At 35.4% G+C, this 27,916-nt stretch overlaps 1 protein-coding gene across 7 annotated transcripts in view; it reads left to right on the forward strand.

The window, feature by feature from the left end:
- GALNT13 (polypeptide N-acetylgalactosaminyltransferase 13) overlaps positions 1–27,916 on the forward strand; it is a 550,270-nt gene that overhangs the window by 198,423 nt on the left and 323,931 nt on the right. For all 7 annotated transcript variants that reach the window (XM_059927894.1, XM_059927896.1, XM_059927892.1 and 4 more), the window contains one exon: positions 19,030–19,198. In XM_059927894.1, coding sequence (XP_059783877.1) covers positions 19,030–19,198 — 169 coding nt within the window. The remainder of the gene's footprint in view (positions 1–19,029; positions 19,199–27,916) is intronic.

Raw genomic sequence — 27,916 nt, forward strand, 5'->3', positions numbered from 1 at the left:
ATAAAATGTATTTCTATAGTGTCCTCTCTAGAACTGTGTAGGGGAGTTGAAGCTAATTGTTTCCTTATTGATGCCCCTACCTCAATGCCTCAATCTAGGCTCACCTCCAAAAGTTTGCCAGATGGAGCTCAAGACAACAAATATGACACTCATACTACTTATCTAAATATTTACAATTTATAAATCAATATCAAACTATCAAATAAAATATATTTTACTCTTAGAATAAAAGCTACAATGAGATGTAGCTGCATACTCATTTTTAGGCCCAAATCAGAAATGATAACAACATCTAGTAGTGGGTGAGGATGTGGAACAACTGGAACTCTCACACATTGCTGGCAGGAATGTGATTTGGAGAAAGATTTGCAATTTCTTATAAATTTAAAAATACTCTTACCATACAATCCAACAATTTTATTCCTAGGTGTTTATTCAAGAGAGATGACTACTGATACACTCAGTAGTCATCTCTACAGACGCATCTTAACAATATGCTGAGGGAAAGAGATCAGACACAAAAGACTACATACTGTATCATTTTATTTATACAGATGCTATAAAAAACAAATCTAAACTCTATTGACAGAAGACATAGGAGCAAGTTTGAGCATCTGTGTGGGCTTGACTGGAAGGGCACATGGGGACTTTGGGAATGATGGATATTCTGTGTTTTGGTTGGAGGGGTGGTTAAATAGATATATACGTTTGTCATAATTTGTTGAGCTGTACACAAAATGAGTGTATTTTATTGTGTTTAAGTAATATTTAGATAAAGTTAGTTTTGAAAAATATACCTTAACTATGAGGGCCAAGAATTAACCTTAAAACTAGTGGCATTTCTGGGTTTTCTTTTCTTTTTTTTCTCTTTTTTACCTGAAGATGGATATAACTAGAATCTACTTCATTATCTCAGGAGATATTTAATCATCCAAAAGAGGGCAATCTCATTTATATGGAAGTTAGGGAAACTATATTTGTATCTAATAAGTATATAGATGTGATAAAAAAGAAAGAGATATCCAGCATTCACAGGTTTCTAGCCAGGAGAAATATGCTCACAGGCTTGGAACAATGGATTTAGAGTAAGAACCAGGTACATTTGTCATTAGGTATTAAATTGATTAACTTATTCTGACTCACTAAGGTTTGCTCTTTTATGTTTTATTATATGTCTGTGTCAAATTAACAATATGCAAATTAAGCTACTATCTAAAGGGACTTTATGTTTCCTTCAGAAATAATTATACAATTATTAGAATCATTTTGTAAGGATGAAATATTTGGTTGTATAGACTGCCTATGCTTTGTCACAAGGCAGAAAAGTCATGGCATTAGGGAGTAGTAAAATATATACACTATTCTCTTAATACAATATATCTCTCACTTGTAGGGAAAATTTAATTATTTTTAACAGATGTGAATTCTCTGAGTTAACATGAAGAATATCAGTTCCGTATTAAAGAGGGACATTTTAAATCAGTGACCATGAGATTAAGTTAAATTGATTACAAAAAGGAAAAATACTGTGCTCTGAAAATTATTCAGTAGAATTTGATGCCTTTAGATTGATTTTAAATATACAGCATATTTTCAGCTAAATCAGAGATCCTGAATTGAGTTTTGGATTGCTTTGCTATCAAACAGATAATTAAAGTAAACCACATTAAAAGGAATGCTGTAAAAACCTTTCTGGAGAGATTTTGGGCTGATACGGGTGTGTGTGTGTGTGTGTGTGTGTGTGTGTGTGTGTGTGTGTTTACTGGTAAATAGCGCAAACTCTGAGGTTAAGCTGCCTGGCTTTGATCAGGACTTCACTTATTAACTGGGCAAGCTTTGACATTAAGTTTTCTCTATTTCTGTGTTTTCTCTTCCATAAAATTGGGATTGTGATAACTAGTGCACATTCCATAAACTTGTTATGCAGACTGAGTTAATGTATTCTGCTAACAACAGTGCCTAGCACATGAACACAGCTTAAGTTTTGCGTGTTTTGTTCTTGTTTATATTGGACAGTAACACAACTTTCCAACGAAAATTTTCTAGTGGTACTGGTAAGAAAGATATCATAGAAGAATGAAAACTGTTGGTGGGTGAAGCAGAACTGTGGAATGTATAAGATGTAAGAAACACTAGGGTAGAAATTTTTTCTGTATTGTTTACTGACACGTGCCCAGCATCCCAAATAGGCCCTGGCACAGTGAAGTCAATAAATGCTTGTTGAATTAAATTGAATTGAATGTGAGGAGATGGTTCCATCATATCTTATAAGAGTTAAGTGTTCAGTTATATCTCAACAATTATAACTAAACATGCAATATACATAAAAACAGAACTTGAAACTGTTTAATGAAATACTACCCCACACACGGGGCTTCCCTGGTGGTGCAGTGGTTAAGAATCTGCCCGCCAATGCAGGGGACATGTGTTTGAGCCCTGGTCCGGGAAGATCCCACATGCCGCGGAGCAACTAAGTCTATGTGCCACAGCTACTGAGCCTGCACTCTAGAGCCCCTGAGCCACAACTACTGAGCCCACGTGCCACAACTACTGAAGCCCACGTGCCCCAACTACTGAAGCCCACCCACCTAGAGCCCGTGCTCTGCAACAAGAGAAGCCACCGCAATGAGAAGCCCGCGTGCTGCAACAAAGAGCAGCCTCCACTCGCCACAACTAGAGAAAGCCCGCGCACAGCAATGAAGACCCAGTGCAACCAAAAATAAATAAATGAAATAAATAAATTTATAAAAAAAAAATACTACCCCACACTTGAAAAAGGAAATCTGCATGAACTGAATAATTTGTAGGCAGGAAGAAAGGCTACAAAATGTCTTGATAAGTTGTTGGGATCTGACAGGACAAAGAGAGGGTGACAATAATTCACATTAGATGAGAAAAATGGGAAGAAGAGGAAAAACTCTAAGAAGAAAAAATTTTATTAATCTATGAATTTCTGAGTTGTACTCTGTGGGGAAATATATCCTGAACCTTGCACAGTTAAACTTGACAAAGTTTGGTTCTGTCTTCCCTGCTTGCTTTCTTCTAATCTGCATAGTTTAAAATGAAGATTACCTAAATAATTACAGTTAAATAATTATAACTTCTGCCTTGCACCTCCTCTTAAGCTTGCTTTAAATTTATGGGAACATCTTTTAGCAAGAGCAGAATGCTTTCACATAATGATCCCATATTCTTTCTTACAAGGGAGATATCGTACCATCTTTACCATCTCAAGCTGGGGATCCCTAAGTAGTTTTCAGTGAGTGAACATGTTATGTCAGTTAATGCAAGGCAATAACAAGTTGCTACTATCACATGATTCTGCTTATTTGGATGTGATACTCAGTATGTAAAGGAACTTTGCTGCATTAGTTTACCTGCTTTATTTTCCCATGAATCTATTTTTCCTGAGACACTTTTTATTGTTAAGATCATAGAGATAAATTTGCAAAACATTTGCAAGCTAAACTCTGTTTTGTATCTCAGGTAACTGAGGTAAACTGGCTCTAAACAATTCTCTGTTGAAAACACTTTTGTGCATTCAGACAAAACACCTAAATTTCCAATCTTGAGATATTGTGAGTCTATAATTTTATAAGCTATGTAGGTGTCTGGGTTTTGATGAATACAAGTCAGTATGGCAAAACGTGATGCATATAACCTATCCAGATTAAGTCTTTTCATCCAATTGGTCTCCCATTTGAGACTGTATGAATTAGCAGAGTACATAGGAAAAAAGAAGTCAGAATGAAGAAACAGAGCTGGAAGGAAACAATATCTAAAGGATAGTGAAATTTTTTTTTGCTGTGCCACAATGGACAAGGAACTAAAATATGGTCAATAAACAATCTTAAAATCCACTTATTAAAAAACTCATAGCTGCACTTCAAAAAAAGGAAGCAAAACAACCTCATTTTGAAATCACTGGAGTATTTTTACCTCTTTGAAATAAAAAATAAGAAAGGTAATAATTCAAATCAGTTTATTCATACAGAGGAATAAATATAAAATAACTGAAAATAAAACATTATAATGATACATATGAAATTAGCTGCTCCTTCCCAGTAGCATGAATAAAGAGCTATTAACCATAAATTGCAATGGAATTACCTATTGGATGACATTAACTACTAATGCAAACAAATTTTAAAGTTGTTTCCTAAAGTGACTGCTATGACTTATTTCTACAGAAAACTGGATCTATTACAAACGTTGGAAGGCAGCTATGCCAGAGTAAACTGCTTTTCCTTCAGGTTAAAATAATTTCATGGGAAAAATTACTCAAAAGATTCATAGTTACCTTGAAACTCAAGTCCTAGGGCAAAATCTCCATAAATAAATGTTAACCTCAATAGGTTTTATGTAGTGGAGGATTAAACTAGCAATGTGTATGTAATGAAAATTAAACACTTCTATAGGTAGTTATGAAAAGGTGACAATGAAATTATTAAATACGAAAGAAACAAGTAGTATCGGTAAAGATATTTTAAAACATTACCATCCCCCAAAATCTGTGTATGTATGTATGTGGGTATACATATATATTTTTGCACAAATATAAACATATATGTGTGTATATGCATACATATATATGATATACATATTATATATAGTCAGGTAGAATGTTAAGGATTTTAAGAGTAAACTATAGAGAAAGAAGAAGAAAGGGGTCATTGTTTCTCCTCAGGCTCAGAGCACCGTCTGTTGTTTTTTATTGGGTCACTAATTTAATCTGTAGCTTGTCTAGGTGAGTAAGCACCCACAATTTGCCCTTGACCTTACGAAGTAACCAAAATTTCCTTTAATAAAAATGGTTTAGATAATAAAAGCCAGGGTATATTTGACAGTATTTCATATAGATCTGATGAGTTTTAAGGAAGAGTGTGTTCACTTAAATATGTACCTTGCTGGTGGTTGAGCATTGTGTTGATTTTTATAACAGCATTTAAATTTTAAAATTATCATACTTCTTTGGCACAGACAGTAAATGCTTATTAAATGAATTTTGATTTAGGCCTTGTGTATTTTGAATGGTGAGTTCCTGGAATATTTGAACACTTAAAAAAGGACAAAGGTAGTATATGATGGATTTCTGAAATTTTAATGACTGACATATTTGCATTATTCAGCCAGCACATTCAATTTAATTCTATTGACTATTAAATAGTCACCCTTTATTATAGCATATTATTAGTATTTTGGTTATTTTTATTATTATTAACTAACAAAATGCCTGGAGGCAATGGAAAACTCACAACTTAGTATAAAGTAATGCTAAGTAATAAGATTTATAATAACTGTGAATAAATGCAAAGATCAGCAGCTGGTTTATACAGATGGCCAATAAAATGTGTGAATGCCCAAAACATATAAGGGGTAGCGGCAGGAGGCAGGTAATGATTAGCTATGTGATCACTGAGGTTAGCTTTTAGTTTGGGTAGAACATTGGACTTTTTTTTCCTTCTACCAGAAATTGTCTCATGAAAAATAATTATCAAAATGTTACATTTCACATCATGATGCCTCTTGCAGCAAATTTACATCAGTTTGTTCTGATGGCCTGAAATTATTGCTGGAGCTTCTGAAAAAGATCTGATTTAAAAATCAAGTCACCATTTAGGTAATAGGAAATCTGAGTCCATTACTCGACAGCTAAATTGAAGAATTGATGCAATTTCATTTTTCGGAATTTACTGATGAAAAATGCAAGCTTCCTGTGAGGGTTACATCTGATAATTCTGAAATGCAAACCTTACAAACCTTCAATTAGCCCCATGATGTTTTTAGCATCATAGAAACTGGCAGTATTTCCTACTTCAAGGAATATATTGTGATTAATACTTTAAATGAAACAAGAAAATTTACTTTCATGGTTTCATGCTATGTGCCTCACCATTCTAATCTTCCTTTTTCAGTTTTTGTCCTCCCCACCAACCCCACTCACCATTCCACATCAGAATATATACATATATACAACACCTTAACACACCTTATGCCATGAAATGTGACAATGTGATTATCAGTAAAGGCAGCAGAACGTGTCTACCATTTGAACTTAATCCATATATTTGCCCTAAGAAATCCTATCCAGTAATTTTATTTTTTTCTTGATATTGTACCGTTAAGAATAATCAGTAAGAAGGTCAGCCCTATGCCTAGCATCAAGAGGTGAGTACCAAAATGAAGTAGTACCTACATAACAATCAACCAACGATGACAACAAACAGACAACATCTTTTTTTTTTTTTAAAGCTGCGTTTTTTTTTTATAGCTACTTTATTTATTTATTTATTTATTTATTTATTTATTTATTTATTTATTTATTTATTTTTGGCTGTGTTGGGTCTTCGGTTCGTGCGAGGGCTTTCTCCAGTTGCGGCAAGCGGGGGCCACTCTTCATCGCGGTGCGGGGACCGCTCTTCATCGCGGTGCGCGGGCCTTTCACTATCGCGGCCCCTCCCGTTGCGGGGCACAGGCTCCAGACGCGCAGGCTCAGCAGTTGTGGCTCACGGGCCCAGCCACTCCGTGGCATGTGGGATCTTCCCAGACCAGGGCTCGAACCCGTGTCCCCTGCATTAGCAGGCAGATTCTCAACCACTGCGCCACCAGGGAAGCCCCAGACAACATCTTTTGACAGCAAAATGTCTTGAGACAAGAAGAAATGCGCGTTATCATCATTGTATTTACAGTAATTTGCAAAATGTGCTATAGGCACCCCATGTTACTTCATTGGGGTGGAAAAAGAAAATATTACAATTTTTCTTTGTTTTTTACCTTACCTCTAATTTTTTATTTTTGGTTTGCTGCGATACCTATATTCATCATCAACAAAAAACATGAATTATTATGAATACATGCTCGTACAGTTTTTAATTGATTAGAGAGCATGGCTGCAAAAGAAAATGTTGAAGACCGTTAGGAAAGTATATTAGAGAGTTAAAGTATAATTCAATCCAGAGAAAGTGATGGGTTAAGTGCTAGTTAAACTGGTCAAACCATAAACTTTGTCATGTAAGTGGGGAATCCACTACAGCTCCCACATACCTTTTTAAACTTTTATAAGCAGGAAACAGATGGCACTTTCAAGCAAGTAGCCAAGGAGAGTATAATTACAAGGCTGTTTACAAAAGAATCAACAGAGTTTAGAGAATGCAACAAAAGATGGTTGTACACTGGCGCTAGTAATCAGGGGTTAAATCATTACCACTCCTGGACTTTAAGTGGGAGGGGAGGAAGCAATTATATGAACTCGTAAAAAATACCTCTATGGAGAGGGCTACCTGAGAGACTATGGCCTGTAGTTTGAGGACATAGGCAGTTTGTGGCTACTACATAAGAAAGACCCAAGGGAGTAAATGTCTTGATTTTATTTTGTCTTACTGTCCAACTTCTTACTGGTTAGTCTCATTGGCCAAATCCAATCTGAAGCCAGAGATGACAGTGTATAAAAGTTAGCCTAGGGCTTCCCTGGTGGCACAGTGGTTAAGAATCTGCCCGCCAATGCAGGGGACACGGGTTCGATCCCTGGCCCAGGAAGATCCCACGTGCCGCGGAGCAACTAAGCCCGTGTGCCACAACTACTGAGCCTGTGCTCAAGAGCCCATGCTCTGCAATGAGAGAAGCCACAACAACGAGAAGCCCATGCACCACAACATAGAGTAGCCCCCGCTCACCACAACTAGAGAAAGCCCGTTCGCAGCAACGAAGAACCAACACAACCCAAAATAAAAGCAAATAAATAAATAAATTTATAAAATAAAAAAAAAGTCAACCTCCTGGGGCATAGTTTGAGAAAGGTTAACAGTGGAGCGTGGATCTGGAGGAACAAATGGAAAAGTTTCTGCATTCCATTCCTTTTTTTTTTTTTTTTTCCAGCATATGCTCTTTTCCAGGTAAAAAGTATGTGTCCCTAGTATAAGGGATATGTGAATCATATTAACTACCATATTCTTATGAATTGATAGCAGTTTATCATATTCCCAAACAAAATCTAAAATGTTAGTAAACCTCAGTGCTCTTTGTATAAGGTAATCTAGAAAAAAAAAAGGAAGGAAAAAAATTCTTAACATAAAATATAGCTTCTATAGTCTTATGACATGTAGCTGCTCATGAGGTCTTAGATGATAATTATACATTCTTTTAGCTACAATTATTCTACGTGTATCCTAAGCTGTGTCAGTAACTAGTCTGTATGGTGTGATCAGACTAGTTACTGGTGGTATGATCCTGTGTTACAAGCCTGATTGGTCTACCTTTATTGTGTTGCCTCATTATTCTATTACCCAGCATATCACATAAATAAGACACTCCAGAGAAACCTCTAGGTTCAGAAATAGTTCTCCTTGCCCCCATTATGTGGCAGCAATCTAATTTCCTACTGGCAAATAATATCAATCACCTCAAGCACTATTGTTGTCCCTTTCTCTGTAGAGAAGGTTAGACAGCTTAAGGAGTTCATAATGGCCAGAGGACAGATTCAATTTCCAATTTTACAGATCCTTGATTGTGTTCTCTAGTGGAAGCATTTTTTCCCATGGAAACTAGTACCCTTCTCCCCATAAAGGCTAGGTTGTAGACATAGAAATTTTCCTTCAGTGACTTAGCTGATAGAGGCCACTCTCACATCCGCCCTTGGTTCCTGGACCTGTGCATTCTGTCTTAGGAGATATGACATTATGCATTGGATAGTGCTTTAAGGTACATAACATCCTGTGGGATGGCACCCCCAATCCACTAGATTTTTCTCCCCAAAGTTTCTATAGTAGTCTAACACATTATTCCATTCTATCAAGTCAATTGCTTCTAGATGTTGAGGGCTTGAGATTTTTTTCTTTTGGTGAGCCTGTGGTCATTTTCTTTTTCCCCTCATAAATTATTTCCCCTGGTCTGTGGTAAGACTATGTCAAAACCCAAGTAAAGTAAAGATTTTGTAAGTCTACAAATGGTGGTGCTGACAGAACTGTGGCCAGAGAAGACAGATCCCAGATATCTGTTTCTCCCTTTAAGAAGACTTGTTTTTTTTTTTTTTTTCCACAATGATGAAAGGGGTCCAATAGAGTTGACCTCATACAAGTTGGTCAAGAATGGTGCCGTATGATTGGCTGTGTGTTGTCTTTTACTATTGGCAAGTCGGGTGGCCATAACCATGTCAACTGTGGTGAGAAGTTCATGTTGTCAAATCAGTGCATAGTGTGCATTTGTGCCATCCTGGCCTATTAGTACTTCTCCCATTGAGTAAGCACTGGATTAATTGAAAAAAAAAAAAAAGAATGACAGCTACAGGAAGGATAATTTTGTCCATGTGATTATTGAGAGGCTCCTCTACCATGGAAGCCCTCTCTAGGAGATTACATGTGACCTGAATCTCCATCTTTTGTGCCCATTTCAAGGGGACCACTCATATACTCCTCCATCAGACCTCTTTGCCATTGATTTTCCAGTCTTGGTGTTTTAAGTCCCCTATCAGTTGTCCAACCTGTTAGCCACTGCTCATGGATGAGTGTAGATCCCTAACTCAAGCCATCTCTCCTGTCACACAGTATTCAGCCAAATTTCCTCTCTGACTTTCTGCATGATGGGAGGATTTCCTTTCACCCACTGACTTTCAGGACCACCCCTGAGTAGAGCTGTAAAGTAGCAGCTTTTAACAAGGACTAGTAGATTCTTAGTTAATCCAGCCTTGCACTGTTTCTTCCTTCATTAACTGGTCATAGGGCACTCCCCATGAAATAAATTATAGTTGTGAGTGAGAGAACCAACCGTCAGCAACCCCACAGAGAAGGAACCAGGGAAATAAATACCTCAACCTCTTTCATCTCCTATCCCCTAATATCTGTCAGTGCCTTCCCAACCAGAAGTCAAAGGACAGGGGAACCTGGATGATGTGAAATAGAGGTCAGCAACCCTTGAAACAGCAGGCTGGAGATGTTGCAGAGGGAGACCTAGTGGACCAAATAGACATTCAGCACAACTGCCATCAAAAAAGCACAATCCAGCAGTAAATTTAATTTTATGGCTTAAAATACTTTAGGGTATTTGAGATGAACCATTTTTCTGCTCACAGTATTATAATTTTTAATTGCAGACCTTTGTGAAGGATTTTTTTTTTTTTTTTTTTTTTACTTCTGACACGTGGAATCATAAGAACCTCCTGAGTAATATTTGCTTCACATTTTCTGTGACTAATAGTAGCTAATAAATTTCGAGCTTTATCGGACATCTTATGCAGTTTCATAATAAGTAAAATGTTACATTCAGAAATCATTTAAAAAATACGTATCTACTACCTCAATTAGATGTACAGTCAATGAATGCAGTGCTTTTCTTTTTTTTTTTTTTGGCCAAAGTGGGTATATTTTTGCGAACTTGGTGAATCATATGTGTGATGATATATCAAATGCTGAGAGTTTATTATTGTGTATTTTAGGAATAATTTGTAGTGTTGGGTTATGTAAGGGGCTTCTTTAAAATGGCCATTGTCCAACTGCAATGTCTCCTTACAAAGGGCTTCCCAATGCATCTTGAAGCCAAAATTCGTGTTCTGTTTCCAAAAAAAAAATTTTTTATTTTTTTTGGCAGTGTAGGCAGAAGTTGGGGGATGGGGAGATTTCCTATTTAAAGCTGAGACTAAGGTTATTACTAGAGCCATTGCAAGCTGAGGACCTTTTCAATACTTTTAATGAGGAATCTCATTCTTAATGCAGAAGAAAATAATTTCATGTTTCAGCATTATTATATTACCTTAGTGAATATTTTAAAAGTTGGGTCCGTTGTTTCCAGGAAATATTTATGACTGTAACAGGTGCCAAACAACCTCTTAATATACAGAAGAATAGCACTGGCTTTAATAGACATGTAGATGGTTTTGTAAGGACGATTGTGAAAGGAGAGTGAAAACATTTTATACTAATGAAGAAATTTGCTTTTTCCTAAAAGAGGAACCAAGAACTTTGCTATCTGTCCTTACTCAAATAGTTTTCCTTATCTGTAAATTATAGTGAAGCTCCTATAATTTCCTTATCTGTAAATTATAGTGAAGCTCCTGTGAGAACTTTCCTGCTAAAACAAACCATAATTCTTTATGATACTCTTCTACCTGCTCGTCATCTTAGATACATTAAGTAGCTTTCCTTCTTTCAGGAACTCCACTCAACACTGATGCCTTCTTTTTCATTCCCCCAACATCCACTAACTTCACCTTCTGTATCTATCACCGTAAAAGCCATGTTATATCCATCATCACTGAAACCAGAGTTTTGGTTAATATGCAGCTGAAATCCCCTTATTAAGTACAGTTGAACTGATTTAAACAATACAGATGATGCTAAAGAAAGAATGTAAAAGTTCTTCTAATCTAAGGAACCACTGCAAGTCTCTATTGGTGACAGATGTTTATACATCATATAAATTTTTTTCATAGAAATGGGCGTATTTTTTAGTATTGTTTCATGACCTCTTTTTTCACTTAAGTATAATATGAACATCTACATAATTAAATATTTTTCTATAGCATAATTTTAATTACTTTATGTTTTCTGTATGTGGATATAACGTAATTTATATTGTATTTAAAATGTAGTATATGTAGTATTTAGTATAATATATATGTAGTAAATAATATCTATATGGAGAGGGAGAAAATATACATTTATTTTTTTCTTGCATGTAAAAACATATAATATTACTTTAATTATCTATGCCAGTAAAATTTGGGACATATCCATATTTCCTTAGAATATATTTTTATAAAAGTCTTCTGAGTCATAATTTATAAGCTATGTTTCATTTTCTTTTATAGAATATTATAGGAATGTGTGATACAGGCATCTAATGCAGTACATATATGCATTGGCATATAACTTCCATTTATATAACACTGTGAAGTTATTTAAATATTTTACAAAAGAAGAAATTATAGACAAGAAAGGAAAGTCCATTATTGTAAGGCTAAAAGCTGCCATTATTTAAGCAGCCATACTTTGTATTGAGTTATTATTGAGAACCATTTGTAATAGTTACACAAACTACTGTTTTTATTAAAAATTACCATTGGGGTCTGAAATAGATTACTTGCATACTCCACTTTATTTACATGATTTCTTTAACTATCTGCTTAGGGTCTGATTTGTGATCTAATTAAAACCTCTTATGGCCATAGTCTTCACACATTTTAATTGTGTGCCACTATCTGTAGAAATTTTTCAGCTTGTATTAATGTATCTAAATTTATTTATTATGCATACATATATTATTCTCAACCTAAATATTAAATACTAGTGAGGACTAATTTTTAATATAAAAAAATAGGTATGAAGCAGAGATTTTACTTTTTTTTAAATACCACATGGATCATTTTATACATCTGAGGTGGGAAAAACCTCTACTTTAATTGCTCTGTTCATCAGTCTCTCGATAGAACTAGATTGTCTCAAAGTTTCCTTCTACTTTTTTGAACTTATTCACTGATTGAATGAATGGTGTCAGGCACTGAGCTGAGTCAAAGTTGAGGCAGAATACATTGGTGAGTCTTCAAAGACCAAAGGGGAAAGAACAAAGTGCTCTAATAAAAATAACACTACCAGGTATAACAGATAGGTCTGCAGTCCCAGTGGTTTAGCAAAATAAAGTGTTTTTGCTCTCATATAAATTATGCAGTGGGCATACCTGATCAGCTAGTGGCTGTCCTCCAAGTGGTGATTCAGGCATCTATGTTACCGCCTCCTTGTGATGGCTCTGCCGTTTTCAACACATGGCTTCCAAAGTTGCTATAGCCAAGGAAAGAGCATGGAGAATTGCACATGGGAAATTATTATTGGCCAGGCCCATAGCATTTCTATCCTCAGTTACAAAACCACACTTAAATGTAGGGGAGGCTGAGGAATGTTGTATATCTGTGTATCCAGGAGGAAGTAAAATGGGACAGTTCACTAGGTAGACTCTCTGCCATTACATGTAAACAGATAGTGGTAATGGAGTATTATAAAAGGCATAATGGAATAAAGTAAAAGAGCTATAAAAACAGAGAAGAGAGAGTGTTTACCTTATCTGAAAGTTGAAATTGGTGAACAGAGATTATTTCAGTCATCAGACATAGGAGGAAATTCCTAGCCAGAGGAATATCAGAAGGAAAAGTCAAAAAAGATGAGATAAACAATAATTATATTATAGCATGGTTAATCTGTAATTTCCTCATTAAATTTCTACCATATTTTCAAAACAAATTCTTAAACAAATTTTTAAAGATGTAGACTAAGGAAGAAAATTAATTGAATCATCATTTATAATAGAGATTATGGAAACAATATAAATGTTCAAAGGCAAAGAATTAGTTAAATAAATCATGGTAGATCCATGTTATGCTATATTTTGCAGCCATTATAGGGTAGGTATGGATTCACATATTTATTTGGGTAGATTTTCACAATTGCTTTTTAAACGATAAAAACAAGTATGTATGATAATGATAAATGAAGTGATAAAATTCAGCATGCATGAATGGTCATATTTTAAATACATAAGTATGTTTCTGAATAAATTAAAGTTGACCATTCAAGCAGAAGTTTAACTGATTTTTCACTTTTTTTTCATCGTGGCTACCTACCTATCTCTCTCTCTCTTTCTTTCTCCCTTCCTTCCTCCCCTTTTCTCTCTTTCTTTATTCTTTCTTTTAAATGAGCATGTATTATTTTTATATATAATAAAAAGAATATATATATATGTATTTTTTTTTTAAGAATATAGTTTTGATTTAAAAAATAAGTAAAAGACAGTTTTGGAAATTAGTGTTCCCTTGGTCCTGTGAATGATCTCTCACTTAGCTGGTGGAAAATGCTGCCTTATTAATATCTAAAAAGGGGTGCCACCCTACTGGGAAATAGTAGCTAATATCTGCTGGACTTGATCCCATTGGAGCTTGCTATTTGCAACATTCTTGCTGCATAAAAATCTAGTTACTGAAATGTAATGGGCAGAAACCAGAACACCACATATGGCCATGTTAAAATTTTTAAAAAAGTATTATTGACAGATGTATCAGATTTATAAAAATGCATAGTTTTTTTAAAAGTGTAGTAAATGAATTGCCGTTTATTCCCACATAAAATAGAATGAATTTTGTTTGATATATATATATATATATATATATTAAGCTCTGTATTATAATATTGATATTTGAAGTCTATCATTGTTTCTAATAGAAATGGGCCAAAGTAAAGATATACTGAGTTCCTTTACTTTAACAAGAATTATTCTTTATAAACTCAGGGTCTGTAGATTTGCAAAAGAGCATGGCCCACGGAACACTGAGTGGAAGGCAAAATGGTTTGGATGGTGGGATGGTGATCCAAGGGCTAGTGTGATTTCCTCATCTTCTGACTCCACTGCAGACTTGTTTATGATTGACAAGACAAACAGCATTGTCTTAGGGAAACTGATTTATTAGCCATGAAGTATGAATATTCAAAGATGAGAGAGATTAAAAGTCAAGGTTTTAAATTTATTTCAATTGACGATTTGGAAGAGATGAAAATTAGAGAAGAGCTGCAGTATCATTGAAAAGAAAGATTTTAAAGACAAATATACAGAAATTAACAACTGAGTAGATCTGAGGATAGAAATATAATATGAGGTAATTTTTTGGAAAGTATGGCAGATGGGATAACATTTAGATTTTGGTCCAATGTCATGCTTTTACCAATATGCATCATATATTATTGTGTTCTTTAACATAATAAAATCACTACTTTAAAATGACCTAAATTTTATTTTACTCAAGTTTGTTTTTAAATATAAACTGTCTTATCTCTCTTTTATCAAATAGACAGTGCTTATTGTTAATGGGATATTTCTGCAACTGAAAAAGTGTTCATAATGTACATAAGCCAATAATGCAATTAATATGTAGTATTCGTTTTGGTAGACTGATCAGTTGGTTTATTTATATTTTGGTGGCCATCATTTTATCAATGGGAATTCTGTGATAAAAATAAATCTCATTTAATCTATACGGTATGCACTATGTTAAAGAAAATGAAAGATATATGTTATATATATGTACACATATATAATGATTCTGCTTTTATATTTCAACAAGTTTTATAATGTCATATTGAGTCAAATTATCTATCATTTTTAATTATTTAACCATATTATTAGGAAGAAAATACCTTCCAGCATAGTATATTAATTTATTTTTACAGTCTAAACCAGATTTGGAATTGGGACATTTCCATCCATATTTAAATCAATAGTCAAGGTATAATGTAGATTTAGTTGCCTTCTCCATTATATTTGCCTATTAAGAGTGGAAAAGTAACACCAAAACTTCAATGACTTTTCTTTCTGTTTTTTTACTTTGGCCGTGGAGGAGCATGGTATCTTGTAGGTGTGTGGGTGGATTTTTTTTTTTTCTTTAAACTATGTAGAGGTGAGAAATAAACAGGTGAGAAAAAAAATAAAAGTTGCTATTTAAAGGTACTGGAGATCAGAGATAAACTACATACTAAACTGCACAATCTTTTCTATTTCCTATTTATATTATTTGAACAACAACAAAAAAAAAACTGCTTCTTCTAGCAATATGTATTCTGCCAGGTAAGAGCCAGAAAAAGAAAAAGGCTGGTTCCACGTTATAATCACTTAGCATTTTTTCCTTGAGCAAGGTGAAAAATACCAATAGGTCTGCTCATGAATAAGAAAAAACATTTTGTAAAATGTCAAATATGCATTCATTAGAGGCTATTATAGAAAAATATATTTAACTTTGGGGAGGAAACATTTAACCTGATACACATTAAGTTGTCATCTATTCTTCACTAAGAAGTGAGAATAATTAAGGAGAATGATTATATGTGCTTGCAAACTAGTTCTAAGTATACGGATACTGTTTATGACAATTTTATTTTTGTTGATAACACTACAAGATGATATACTTACTCTACCACTGACAAAACTATAATTTTCATAATGCTAAGCAAAGGAAATGGTCACAGCTTTGAATATATTACAAAAAGCAAGTACTTCAATGTGCTATAACTTGATCTTCATTCTCTACAATGATGGAGTTGAGCCCCATGGTTTTTCTACATAGCATAAAAGTCATTCCTATCTATTTCGTAGTCTTGGTAGCATTGCATTGATGCTAGCACCTTTCTCTGCAATGTAATGTGTTTTTGTTGGAATTTATAGAGGACATTTTAAAGAACTGTAAATGGTGAATGAATTGCTTTCTTAATTTCTAAAAATTCTAATTTTTTAACCTCAAATTCTTTAAGCTCTCTTTAATGTATCAAAAATCAAAAATTCTTTTTCCCAGAAAAAAATTAGTCCTATATTTTCTGACATTAAGGTTACAGACCAGAATATGTAAAATATCTATTATCTACCTGTCTATCTATCTATCTCTACCAATCTAGATTGAGAATCTATTTCCTTCTAGATAGATATAGATACAGACACATACATAAAATATCTATGGTCAGTGGGTAGTATTATATAGCCTGATTATGTCCTTTACTTCAGAATTAGAAGGACTCCTATGGAAACTATAAAAATTCTTTTTAACAGTTTCTATGGAATCAAAACTTAAAGAAATCCGAGAAATGAAAAGTACTTTAAGCCCTATCTAAGTCCAGCGTCTCACCAACAGCACAAATTCACCCAAAGCCAACGCCAACAACTCCATCTGATTTCAGGGACAATAGGCTTACTAACTCCTGAGGGAACATATTACTGTTAGAATTCTAATTCATAAATTGAGCAAAACATGCTTTTTCATAAAATTCCTGCCATCATTTCTATTTTTGCTTCTTAAAGTGAATGAGAGTCTTCATAAGCTTTAAGATAACTTTTTAAATAGTTTTAGGTCGAATACATACATCTTTTTCATTTAAAAATTTCCCGGTTCTTACCATTTTTCTACGTATAAGAGGATTTACAGGCTAATTACCTTCACGATACCTGTATCTGAAGTTCCCCAGAGATGCCTAAATCTCTTTTATAGTTTGACTCCTACCATTCCAAAGTCAGAATAACCTTTCACAGAAAATAATCTACTGGAAGACGCATTGTATATTAGTACTAGTAATATCAGTCTCAATGTTTTATAACTATGGTCAAATCAGAGGAAAGTCTCCTTATTGTGTTCTACCCTAGTTTTGATCATATTCTTATATTATATTAGAATTTATATTCCATGAAATGCTGTAACTTATAGATTATTTTCACATGCTTTTTATCCTCTAATTTTGTATTGAAGTATAGTTGACTTACAAAATTGTGTTAGTTTCAGGTATCCAGCATAGTGATTCAATTTTTTTTTTTTTTGCAGATGATATTCCATTTTAGGTTATTACAAGATATTGGGTATAATTCCCTGTGCTCTACAGTAAATCCTTGTTGCTTATCTATTTTATACATAGTAGTTTGTATTTGTTAATCTCATACCCCTAATTTGTCTCTCTCCCCCTCCCTTTCCCCTTTGGTAACCCTAAATTTGTTTACTATGTCTATGAGTCTGTTTCTGTTTAGTATGTACATTCATTTGTATTATTTTTTATATCCCACATATGAGTAATATCATATAGTATTCATCTTTTTCTGTCGGTCCTATTTCACTAAGCATACTATTCTCTAGGTCTATCCACATTGCTGCAAATGGCAATATTTCATTCTTTTTTATGGCTGAGTAATATTCTATATATATACCTATATACATATATACACATATATATACATATATATATACACATATATATATGTGTGTATATATATATATATATATGCTTGCCACATCTTCTTAATCCAGTCATCTGTTGATGGGCACTTGGGTTGCTTCCATGTCTTAGCTCTTATACACAGTGCTGCAATGAACATTGAGGTACAGTGCATGTATCTTTTCAAATTATTGTTTTAGTTTTTTCTGGATATATAGCCAGGAGTGGAATTGCTGGATCATATGGTATTTCTAGTTTTAGTTTTTTAATATTCTTTAATTTTTTAAATACATTTTAAAGTAATCTGGGTCCAAATATTTGCCCTTTAAAGTATATGGAAATTAAACTCAGTAAGATTAATGTGTTAGGTGCTATAATACAGCAAAATGTTGGAAGAGTCAAGACCAGAACTACCAGTTTCTTTCATGGTAACCTAATTTAATATCATTATGAGAAGTAAGTTAAGGGTACATTAGGATTAACTGGAACCTTGGCTTATTACTATATGTTAGCATACATACAGACATATGCATGCATGCATGTGCCTACACACACACACACACATTGAACCATGTATTTTATTGCTAGAAGGGACATTTGTGTGGTGATAACTTGGAGGAAATGGCAAGAACATTAGCTTGTATAGAATCCTGAGTGTTCTTAATAAAAACAGTCAAGCCCAGAATATTGCTCTGAAATTCCAGTTATGGAACACATAGCCTCCAAATCCAACTTGACATTTAAAATTACATGTCACTGCTATGAAAGTTCTTTTTACTTATTTGAAAATGATTTGACAAAGAAATCAAATTCTGATGGGGATAAAGCATTGCCAACCTTACTTGCTTTTATAAAGATATAATGGCAGTAGATATTTGAAATACCAAAATATTTAAGTGGATGTGAAAATAAATTAATCTTGGCAAATTTTTTAAATTTCTCTTTTATCATTTTGCACAACTTAGTCTGCCCAGAGCTCAACTTCATCCCTCTCTAATAAGTGTATTAAAAAACATGAAAGAGAAGTTTTAAGTTTTGGTGTTTTGTGTTGCTTAATTATTAAGTCTTAATGATTAGTCAGATCATATATATGTGATAGACTTGAAGAACAACATGCAGCATTGAGTTAATGAATTAAAATAAGTTGTTTCTTTAGTGTAGTGCATGGTTTGTAAGTGGCAATAGAGATTTGATGATTGTATCATTAAGCCAGTTTATAAGTGATACCCTTTAGAATCTAATCCAACACATGAGTTTATATTTTCAGTTCATTATCTGTATGTTTGTATGTATATGTGTACCTGTGTGTGTCTTACAGCTGTTATTTCAAGAAACCAAGAAGGGCCAGGAGAAATGGGAAAGGCTGTGCTGATTCCTAAAGATGACCAGGAGAAAATGAAAGAACTGTTTAAAATCAATCAGTTTAACCTTATGGCCAGCGATTTGATTGCCCTTAACAGAAGTCTGCCGGATGTAAGATTAGAAGGGTGAGTTTACATTTGTTTTATAATCTTATATATTAGCAATCCCCAAATTTCAGAATATCTCAGAACTTCAGTTAACTCAGATTATTTGAAATCTAGAGCTATATGGTTCTGAATACCTTTGCCATAGCAGGAATTAACTGTGCATACGTATGATGAGAGATATGAACTGTCTTTCTCTGGCAGAGCAAAATATGTTACTTGCAAAGACATTGCAGATTACACAAACCTAACAGGTTTTTTCCTTCATGAGATGTCTTTTTGTTTTGCTTTGCTTTATCTTGCTAAAAATAGAGCAAACATGATCTTTGATAAATTATTTTCTTGCCTGTATAAAAAACTCTTATACTTTGCTTTGAAAAACTATATGCTTTGCTATTCCAGCATAAAAATAGCCAACTGCCTGTGTGATTCTTTGACCCTTTAAAATTATTTATTGTGGGCTCTTTAGCAATTTATGATGCTATTTATCGATATAATTAGAAAGCTCGGTTAATCAGCCATGGAGGAAATACTCACTTGGAAATAATAATACTGCATGAAAAATTATGTTGAAGAATTCAACACTTATGTGATTAACTGTAAGCCATGCTCTAGATAGTTGAACATATTTTAAATGGAGGTAATAAAAATCAGAATATTTAGTGGGAGTATTGTCATCCTTGTATATAGTCCTTATAAAGAAAACTCGTGGCACTTAGAAAAGATACGTCCTCATTTTGTAGAAAATCTCCAAGTTTACAAATATCCTCCAGAACACACTTCCATTTAAAACAAAGTTGTTCTTTTAGACATGTAATGGCCTATACGTAGTTGATGCATACAAAGTTTGCTACATATAATGGCTTATATTACATTAGTGAGATGGTGACATTGACATATTTACTAAACATGATTTTTTTCTCCTTTCTGAATTACTTCAAATAAGACCAAAATAAATTAATCCAAGCCTTGTTGAGATGCTGGCCTGGGTTGTCAGAAGGTTCATTTGATAGCTAAGTAACTGGTTTTGTATACCCCTGTATGCTTTTGAAATGTCTCTCTCAACAAAACCACAAATAACTACATATTATGGATATTTTTGGTTCCTAGCAAATAGCTTAAGCATCAAATTTAACATTTTTGCATTCCAAAGGCCTAAATAATTTTACAGGTAGTTCTGTCCTTATTTGTATGTGTGTGTTTGTATATGTTTAGATACATTTGAATTTTTAAAGAAATACAGTAAGCATATTCTTCTAAGTAATTTTGAGCATTTTATATGCTGAGTTCATAATGTTATAATGTGCATTTATTACCTTGGTTTATATACTATGTTGTGATAAAATGGGAAAATGTGATACTTACGTGTTCAGGAAAACCATGTACACACTATTTCAAATTTTTTTAAATCTTCATTTTCAACTATCAGAACATATAAAATTAAATTTTATATCAGATCTGGTATAAAATTAAGGTAAGAACTATTTTAATACAGAGCCGTCACAAAAGAAAAAAAGAAGCAACATCATTATTGAGCATCCATTTAAAATATCTGTGGCCAGTGGTATTACTTGTTTTAAGAATTACTGAGTGTATTAAGTACTTGAAGATTTAAGTCTTAAACTATGGAACAATTCAACATTTAAAAAATGTAGGATTCAAATCTCAGTATAAAAACTATAAAAAAATGCCATACCTACTGTAGATATTATTGCTTGAATTTTGAGATTTTGCAAATAATAGTAGTGAAATAAATCATTTTCTGTTTTATTCTTATGACAGCACAGTGTATGCAATTAGTAAAAAAAAAAAAAAAGAAAAAGAAAAAAAGAAAGAAATACCATCTACAATTCCTAGACAAATCATAAAGTGTGTGTGAAGTTCACTGAGGACATTTGCAAGTCATCTTGAATGACTCAATAGTGACTGCCTGGGAACAACTAATGTTGAGAAACACACCATGAATCAGATATCCAAACTTATTTAAAAGATGTAAAAAGCTGTTAATACTCATTTGATGTAGAAAACTATATTTTTTCCAATTTTGGTATTACAGTTTGGTTTTTGGATAGTTACATCTCAAGAGATGACACGTAAAGCTAGCCTCAGTGATGACTGACATATCAAGATATAAAAAGATGGGATTTATAAATAATTAGTTTAAAAAGATCTTATTTTAGTGAAAACTAGAGTTGATATTTATTTAGAAAGGGTCTGAACTGCCCAAACTGTGAATTCATTAAAACATCTCAGCATATTTTATGACTGCATTCAGAAAATTGTCCAAATAGTTTAATGTTCTGTTTGGCTTTAATATCAATCTACAAATATTTGAAGATGTGTTCAGAGTGTTGACCTGAAACAAATAGACTGCCAGATATTTCTCCAGCAAAAATGGGTTTATTTAGGATCAGCAGAGAATTGCAGTTCAGGGTCTGCGACCATGGCAAGCCACATGCAAGTCCCCACACAGCAAGGGAAGGAGAACACTTTTATAGAGTGAAAAAGGAAGTTGGGAGGGCCATAGTAAACAAAGAGTCCATGGCATTTCAATGGCTGAGTTCTTGCCAGGAAAGAAGTCTTTCTTTGTCCAGTTGGGCTCTGCTATTCTTGCAGGGTATGAGACTCCCCTTTCTGATGCCCAAGCTCTATTTAATTGAGGTTTCTGTTTATTAATTTTTTTACATATCCCTCTTTTGATCATGATATTTCTCTAAAAGCATCACTGATCAAGAGTCAGGTTTTCAGGTTTCAGTGGCTTTTTGTCCCTCAGTGTCAGGAAGGATCTTTCCTGGGTGGTGTCTCATGTCGGAGGGAAAGTGCTCAGATTGGAAACCTATTAAAGTCATATTCAGGTAACAAGGAGGGTGAGGAGGGAGAACTCTCAGGCATTATTATTTAAAGTCTCTATGTTGTCAAGATCATAGACATTGGAGATCATCTGATGTGTTATATCATTATCAAAGGTTTAGCAACAAACTCCCAACAGGCCTGCTCTGGATATCTTGGGAAAACTGTCTCATCAGATGTCCTCTTCTTCAATACTGGGAATATTTTTTACTTTTAGGCCACCAAATTATGTGCGGGTCCAGTCAGTGCTTGGCGCTCTTTTTTAGGTGTGTCATGGAAATCCAAGAGCCTCTCCTTGGGGTTTGGTGGCACAAGGGTTGCTTAGCAGTAACCTGATAGTGACCTTTCCAGCAAGGTTGAAGAGAGTACTTCTGGAAGTGTCTTTTTCAATAGAAAAAATCTCAGGTTGCAAGGTGTGATGCTTGAGGTCTTTGTCTCGCAAGGGTACACTGTGAACAGATTGCTCTACGAAAACTCATAGTGATTTTTAATAGAACGAATTAGGTCTTTGCAATATTGGAGGGTCTCTCCTTTTAGCAGTTGTGGGTCAAAAGAAACAAGAGCTAAGTGCACTGGTGTTCTATCACTATCTCAAAGGGTGAGAGTTTATGGGTTCAAAAAGGGGTGAATTTGAGATTTAGAAGGATCAACCACAGTGCTTCTGGCCAAGCTATTTGGAGGGCCTCTACAAATTTTGTCCGTTGAGTCTTAATGATGCACTGAGTGTGTTCTTCTAAACCAGAGGATTGAGGCCACAATCCACACCAGTGACAGTACTGTAAAACCAGCCAAACAGCAAAGACTTGGCAAAGCACCTGGCGAATAAAATGGGTTACTCGAACACTATGAAACGCAAGAAGACTTCTTCCGGGAAGGAATAATCTTTCCCAACTTTAGCCACGGAAGAGGCAGTAAATGGTCTGCAAGGGAAGGTTTCACTCCACGGCGAAGACATATAGACTGTGACTGAGACATATTTATATCCATTAGACAGAGGAAGTTGTATGAAATCCAGTTGCTAGACCTCAAATGGTCCATTTGGCAGTTTCAGATGTCTGGGAGCAGTAGGAACAGACTTCCCTGGGCTGTACTTTGGACAAGTGGGACAGTGAGGTAGGCACTTTTTGTGGCCTTGTTAATGTTTCCCCACCAATACTGATTCATGAAGGTCATCATTTTTGTCAGTAGATCAATGGTTTAATGCACGTACAGTAGTGAGGAGTGAGCATTTTAGAGTCTCAGGTAGGACTGCATTGTTATTTGGTTCAAACCAGAGCCTTCTCTTTTTATCAAAACAACAATAATTGAATTTCCAATCTTGTTTTTCCTTTTCTGAGGCCAATTGTTGGACCTCTCTAGCCAGTTTTTCTAAATTATCATTTGGATAATTTGGAAATACCTTTTGGACCATGACAGAGGTTTTGGATGCTGTTGGTTTCTTTAAGGACAGCATTCCTTGCAGAAATATCAGCAAGGTGATTTCTCTTGGCGACCAGAGATTTCAAGTTTAGAATATCCCAGAATCTTAATAATAGCTAAAATGGCAGGTAACATTATTGTGCACAATAATTCCTGAACATAAGGGCCATTTTTAATGTTATTGCCACTGGAAATAAGGATGTTGTGGAAATGTTGCTTCCACAACATTCCAAAATCATGAGCTACTTCAAAAGCCTATCTACTGTCAGTATGAAAAGTTTTGTCCCTGGCTAAAGTTCAAGCCCATGTAAGAGTGTGTAATTCAGCCTGTTGAGCTGAAGTAGCCACAGATAAAGATGCTGCCTCAACAACATCATAACAAATTATGATAGCATGCTCAGAGCACTATTTGCCATTGTCGCCTTTAAAATAAGAACCATTGGTGAACCTTCAGAAGTCAACATTACCTAATGGAATTTCTGATAGATCACTATGAGGAGTCAGGAGGTGGTCCATCAGTGTTAAGCAGTCATGAGGAACTTTGTGGGTGATGGAGGGGAAAAGAGTAGCCAGGTTAAGGTTATTATAACAGAAAAGAGTTATGTGAGGGGCAGTTAACAAAAGGACTTCATAGGAGGTAAGACGGCTGGTGGAGAAATATTGAATGTGGTGAGAATTCAGGATAGCTTCTAATGCATCAGGTACAAAAATAGTTAAAGGGAATTCCACAACAATTTTCTTGGTGGCTTTAACCAAAAAGGCAGTGGTTGATATGGCACTAAGGCAAGACAGGTATCCCACTGTCAGAGGGTCTCGTTGCTGGCTATAATACCTTATGAGTCGATGGTGGTCTCCATATTTTTGGGTGAGTACCCCAAGGGCATTCCCTTCCTTTTCATATACAAAAAGGAAAAAGAAATCCGATAATTGGGATGCCCAAGGACAGGTTGCTTCATCAAACTCTCCTTTAGGGCCTTGAAAGCTGTGTCTTCCAGTTCTTTCCATAAAACTAGATAAAATTGGGTTGGGGTTGTTATTGTTGAGTAAAACATGCAGAGGTTTGGTCATAAGAGAGAAATTTCAAATCCAATTTTGGCAAGAATCAAGTAGCCCAAGGAAACCTCACAGTTGGTGCTTACTTTTGGTTTTGGGGAAACTTAGGATACCATGAAGTCTCTGTGGATCTAGGTAGAGCCCTGTTTTTGATAGCATATGCCCTAAATATCAAACCTGGGGGACTTCCCTGGTGGCACAGTGGTTAAGAATCTGCCTGCCAATGCAGGGGACATGGGTTCAAGCCCTGGTCTGGGAAGATCCCACATGCCATGGAGCAACTAAGCCCGTGCGCCACAACTACTGAGCCTGCGCTCTAGAGCCCGTGAGCTGCCTACTGAGGCTGCGTGCCACAACTACTGGAGCTTGCACACCTAGAGCCTGTGCTCTGCAGCAAGAGAAGCCACCGCAGTGAGAAGCCCATGCATCGCAACGAAGAGTAGCCCCCACTCGCCGCAACTAAAGAAAGCCCGCATGCAGCAACGAAGACCCAATGCAGCCAAAAATTAAAAAAAAAGAAAAAGAAAAAGAAGAAAACATCAAACCTGGGTTTGGCCAATCTGCAATTTTCCTTTGGTGACCTTATGTCCCTTTAAGACTAAAGGCTTTAACAAGCAGATGCTGTCTTCCTGTGAGGGCACTTGAGAAGGAGAGTAAAGAAACAAATCATCCAGATGTTGCAACAGAGTAAAACCTCTAGGGAACTTGATGTCATCCAGATCTGCCTTCAGGATTTGCAAGAAATAAGAAGGACTCTCAGTAAAACCTAAGGCATTACTGCCCAGGTGAATTGTTTTTTCTTCCCAAGTGAAGGCAATAAGTACTGGCTAGCTTCATCATCTGGAATACTAAAAATAAATTGCATAAATCAATTACATTAAAGAATTTACTTCCAGTGGGAATGGATGTTAGTAAGGTATGAGGGTTAGAAACAATAGGGTGTCCAGGGATAACAGTGTTGTTTATTGCTCTGAGGTCCTGGACAAACCTCTACCCTCAGCCCTTAGGTGTTCTCACCAGTAAAATGGGAGTGTTACAAGGGCTAGTACAAGGGGTAATGAGTCCTTGAGCCACGTAATCTTCTGTTATGGACTTTATGCCTTGAAGGGCTTCTTTACTTATAGGATATTGATTAATTCTGGGAAGAGGTTTTGAGGTATCTAATTGAAATTTGACTGGAGGTACGCTGTGAATTTTGTCACATCAGTTGAAGATTTTGCCCATATGGAAAGTGGTAGTTGATTCAGTAGGGACAAGTGACCAGTGTTTTCAGAATCTGCTTTAGTACCATCAGAGTAAGAACAAATAAAAGATGTCAAAGGGCTATTTAATTCACCTGGGGGTTACTTTAATGACTACTGTCAATTTTTAGAATTATTTCCCCTCTGGGAGAAATAAATTCTGGCATGATACTTCTCTAAGCCTCAGCTTAATAACTGAATAGGGGCAGAGGAACTAAGGATAAAAGAGTGAGGATCTCTCAAAGGACCTAAACAAAAGGGAATAGGTTCAGAGACAAGAACCTCTTGAGGTTCATTAGAAATCCCCACTATTTGAACTATTTTAGTACTCCGAGGGAGGGGTTGCTTTATAGTAGTGGGGTTGAACACTAAGCATGTGGCTGTGGTGTCATTTAGGACAGGAAGAGATTCCTCCCCAATCGGAAGAAGTGTTTCTCCAAGTCAGGAGGGAGAACTGGGAAGAGCCCCTGTAGATCCCCAGAGCCCTGTCATTGAGAATAAGGACATTGGGAAGGCTGGTTAGAGGGCTGAAGGTGCCTGAAGTGCTTAAATTTGTAATGGTCTCTTTTCCAATGTCCTGGCTCTTTGCATTAATAGCAGAAACTAGAGGGTTTCGGTTTTGTGTAGGAGCTTCCATTTGCTGGAGTTGAAGATGAAGAATTTCGGTGGCCTTCTTTGGAGGTGACTCATCTAGAGTAAGAGAGCTACTTTCCAGATTAAGTAAATGTGGAGTGGACATAGTTTCCCATTCCATCTGGGTCCTTTTTAGTAGAAGGAAGAGGTCCCAGTTCAGCCCATTAATAAACTAGAGTTAAGAGCTACTTGGATGGAATCAACATCTTAAGGAAGACCAGAATTTTCTTTGAAAACAATCTGAATTCAATAATAAAAAATCACGAACAGGTTCAACATATTTTTATGTGCAAGCCTGAATTTTTTTCTAATCAACAGGCTTTGGAAAAACTCTAGGAATTGCTCAATGATGTCATCTAGCAATTGTCTGAGACTGATCATGTAATAAGTTAGTGGGCTGTTCTCCTGGTTATAATTCTAGTGACCTTGCAGAACTTTCCCAATTAGTGGTTTTCATCCAATACTAGACCTGACCTTAATTGACAAGCATATGATCTAGCTGATATAAGTCAGAGAAACCAGGGTGATAAGTTTGAATGACTATAAAATAAATTTCTCCACCATCCGAGAGGATCTTTGGTTACTTTGGGAAAATCTTTGACTATGGCTCCTAGTTCAGCTTTAGTCAAGGGAAGATAAGAAACTAAGGGTTTAGCCTCTGGAACCTCAGAAAGCTTAATTTTAAAGGTACATGTTCTGACAACTTTAAGAGGAAAAGGGAGAGGGGAGAGTTTCAGAGAAAAGGGAAAGATTGGCAAGAAAATTAAGTATGGGGGAATTGAGGGTATATTGGAGGCAGCATAGAATGGATGGAGGAAGGTGGCACCAAAGGTGGAGTCTGGACATGAGGAGAAAAGCAATCGAGACAAGATGGGAAGAGAAGCAGAGCCTAAGACAAAGAAGCCAAGGAAGGAGAGCCTGGGGCTTTGGGAGCCATTGTTTCTCTCTTTAATCATTTGTTTGCCTTAGTTAATCTTAAAATCATACTTTGCAGAGAGGCAATTTTAGATACCTGATAACATTGGGAAGCCTCAAAATACCAATTGAAATAAGTGTTCCAGTCAGTTTTGGAAATTTTTGAACAAGTTCAGTTTTAAGGAAATTAAGTTTAGGGATTTCAAAAGTTCCCCATCATGGCCATTGAGATTCTAAATTGCCTTTGGTCAAGTGAGTCCATTTATTTAGAAATTGTGCATGGGGAAGGACCTTGGTTTTAAAAATAAAATTAGCCAGAGTCCCTGTAGGGAAGGCACCCTCAAAAAAGCTAGATAACTGGGATCCCATTTCCTAGAGGTTTTTCCTTTAGAGCAAAGAAAATTTTCAAACAGTTTAAACAGTTTGTAGAACAAATGGCTTAATTCAAAAGCTTGCAAGCCAGTCCTAGCCAGTCCTTAGAAAACACTGGTCCTGGAGGAGCCAGGCTGAAGGCTTTTTTTGTTTTATAGCCAGTCTTCAGAGGACAGCCCTTCTAAAGGAATAGGCCAAAAGTTGAAAAACCAGAACAGTTTCATCTGAAGCAGCCCCTTCCTGAAAGAGTTGAGCC

The sequence above is a fragment of the Balaenoptera ricei genome, chromosome 7 (genome assembly GCF_028023285.1).
Source record: "Balaenoptera ricei isolate mBalRic1 chromosome 7, mBalRic1.hap2, whole genome shotgun sequence".
Classification (NCBI taxonomy): domain Eukaryota; kingdom Metazoa; phylum Chordata; class Mammalia; order Artiodactyla; family Balaenopteridae; genus Balaenoptera; species Balaenoptera ricei.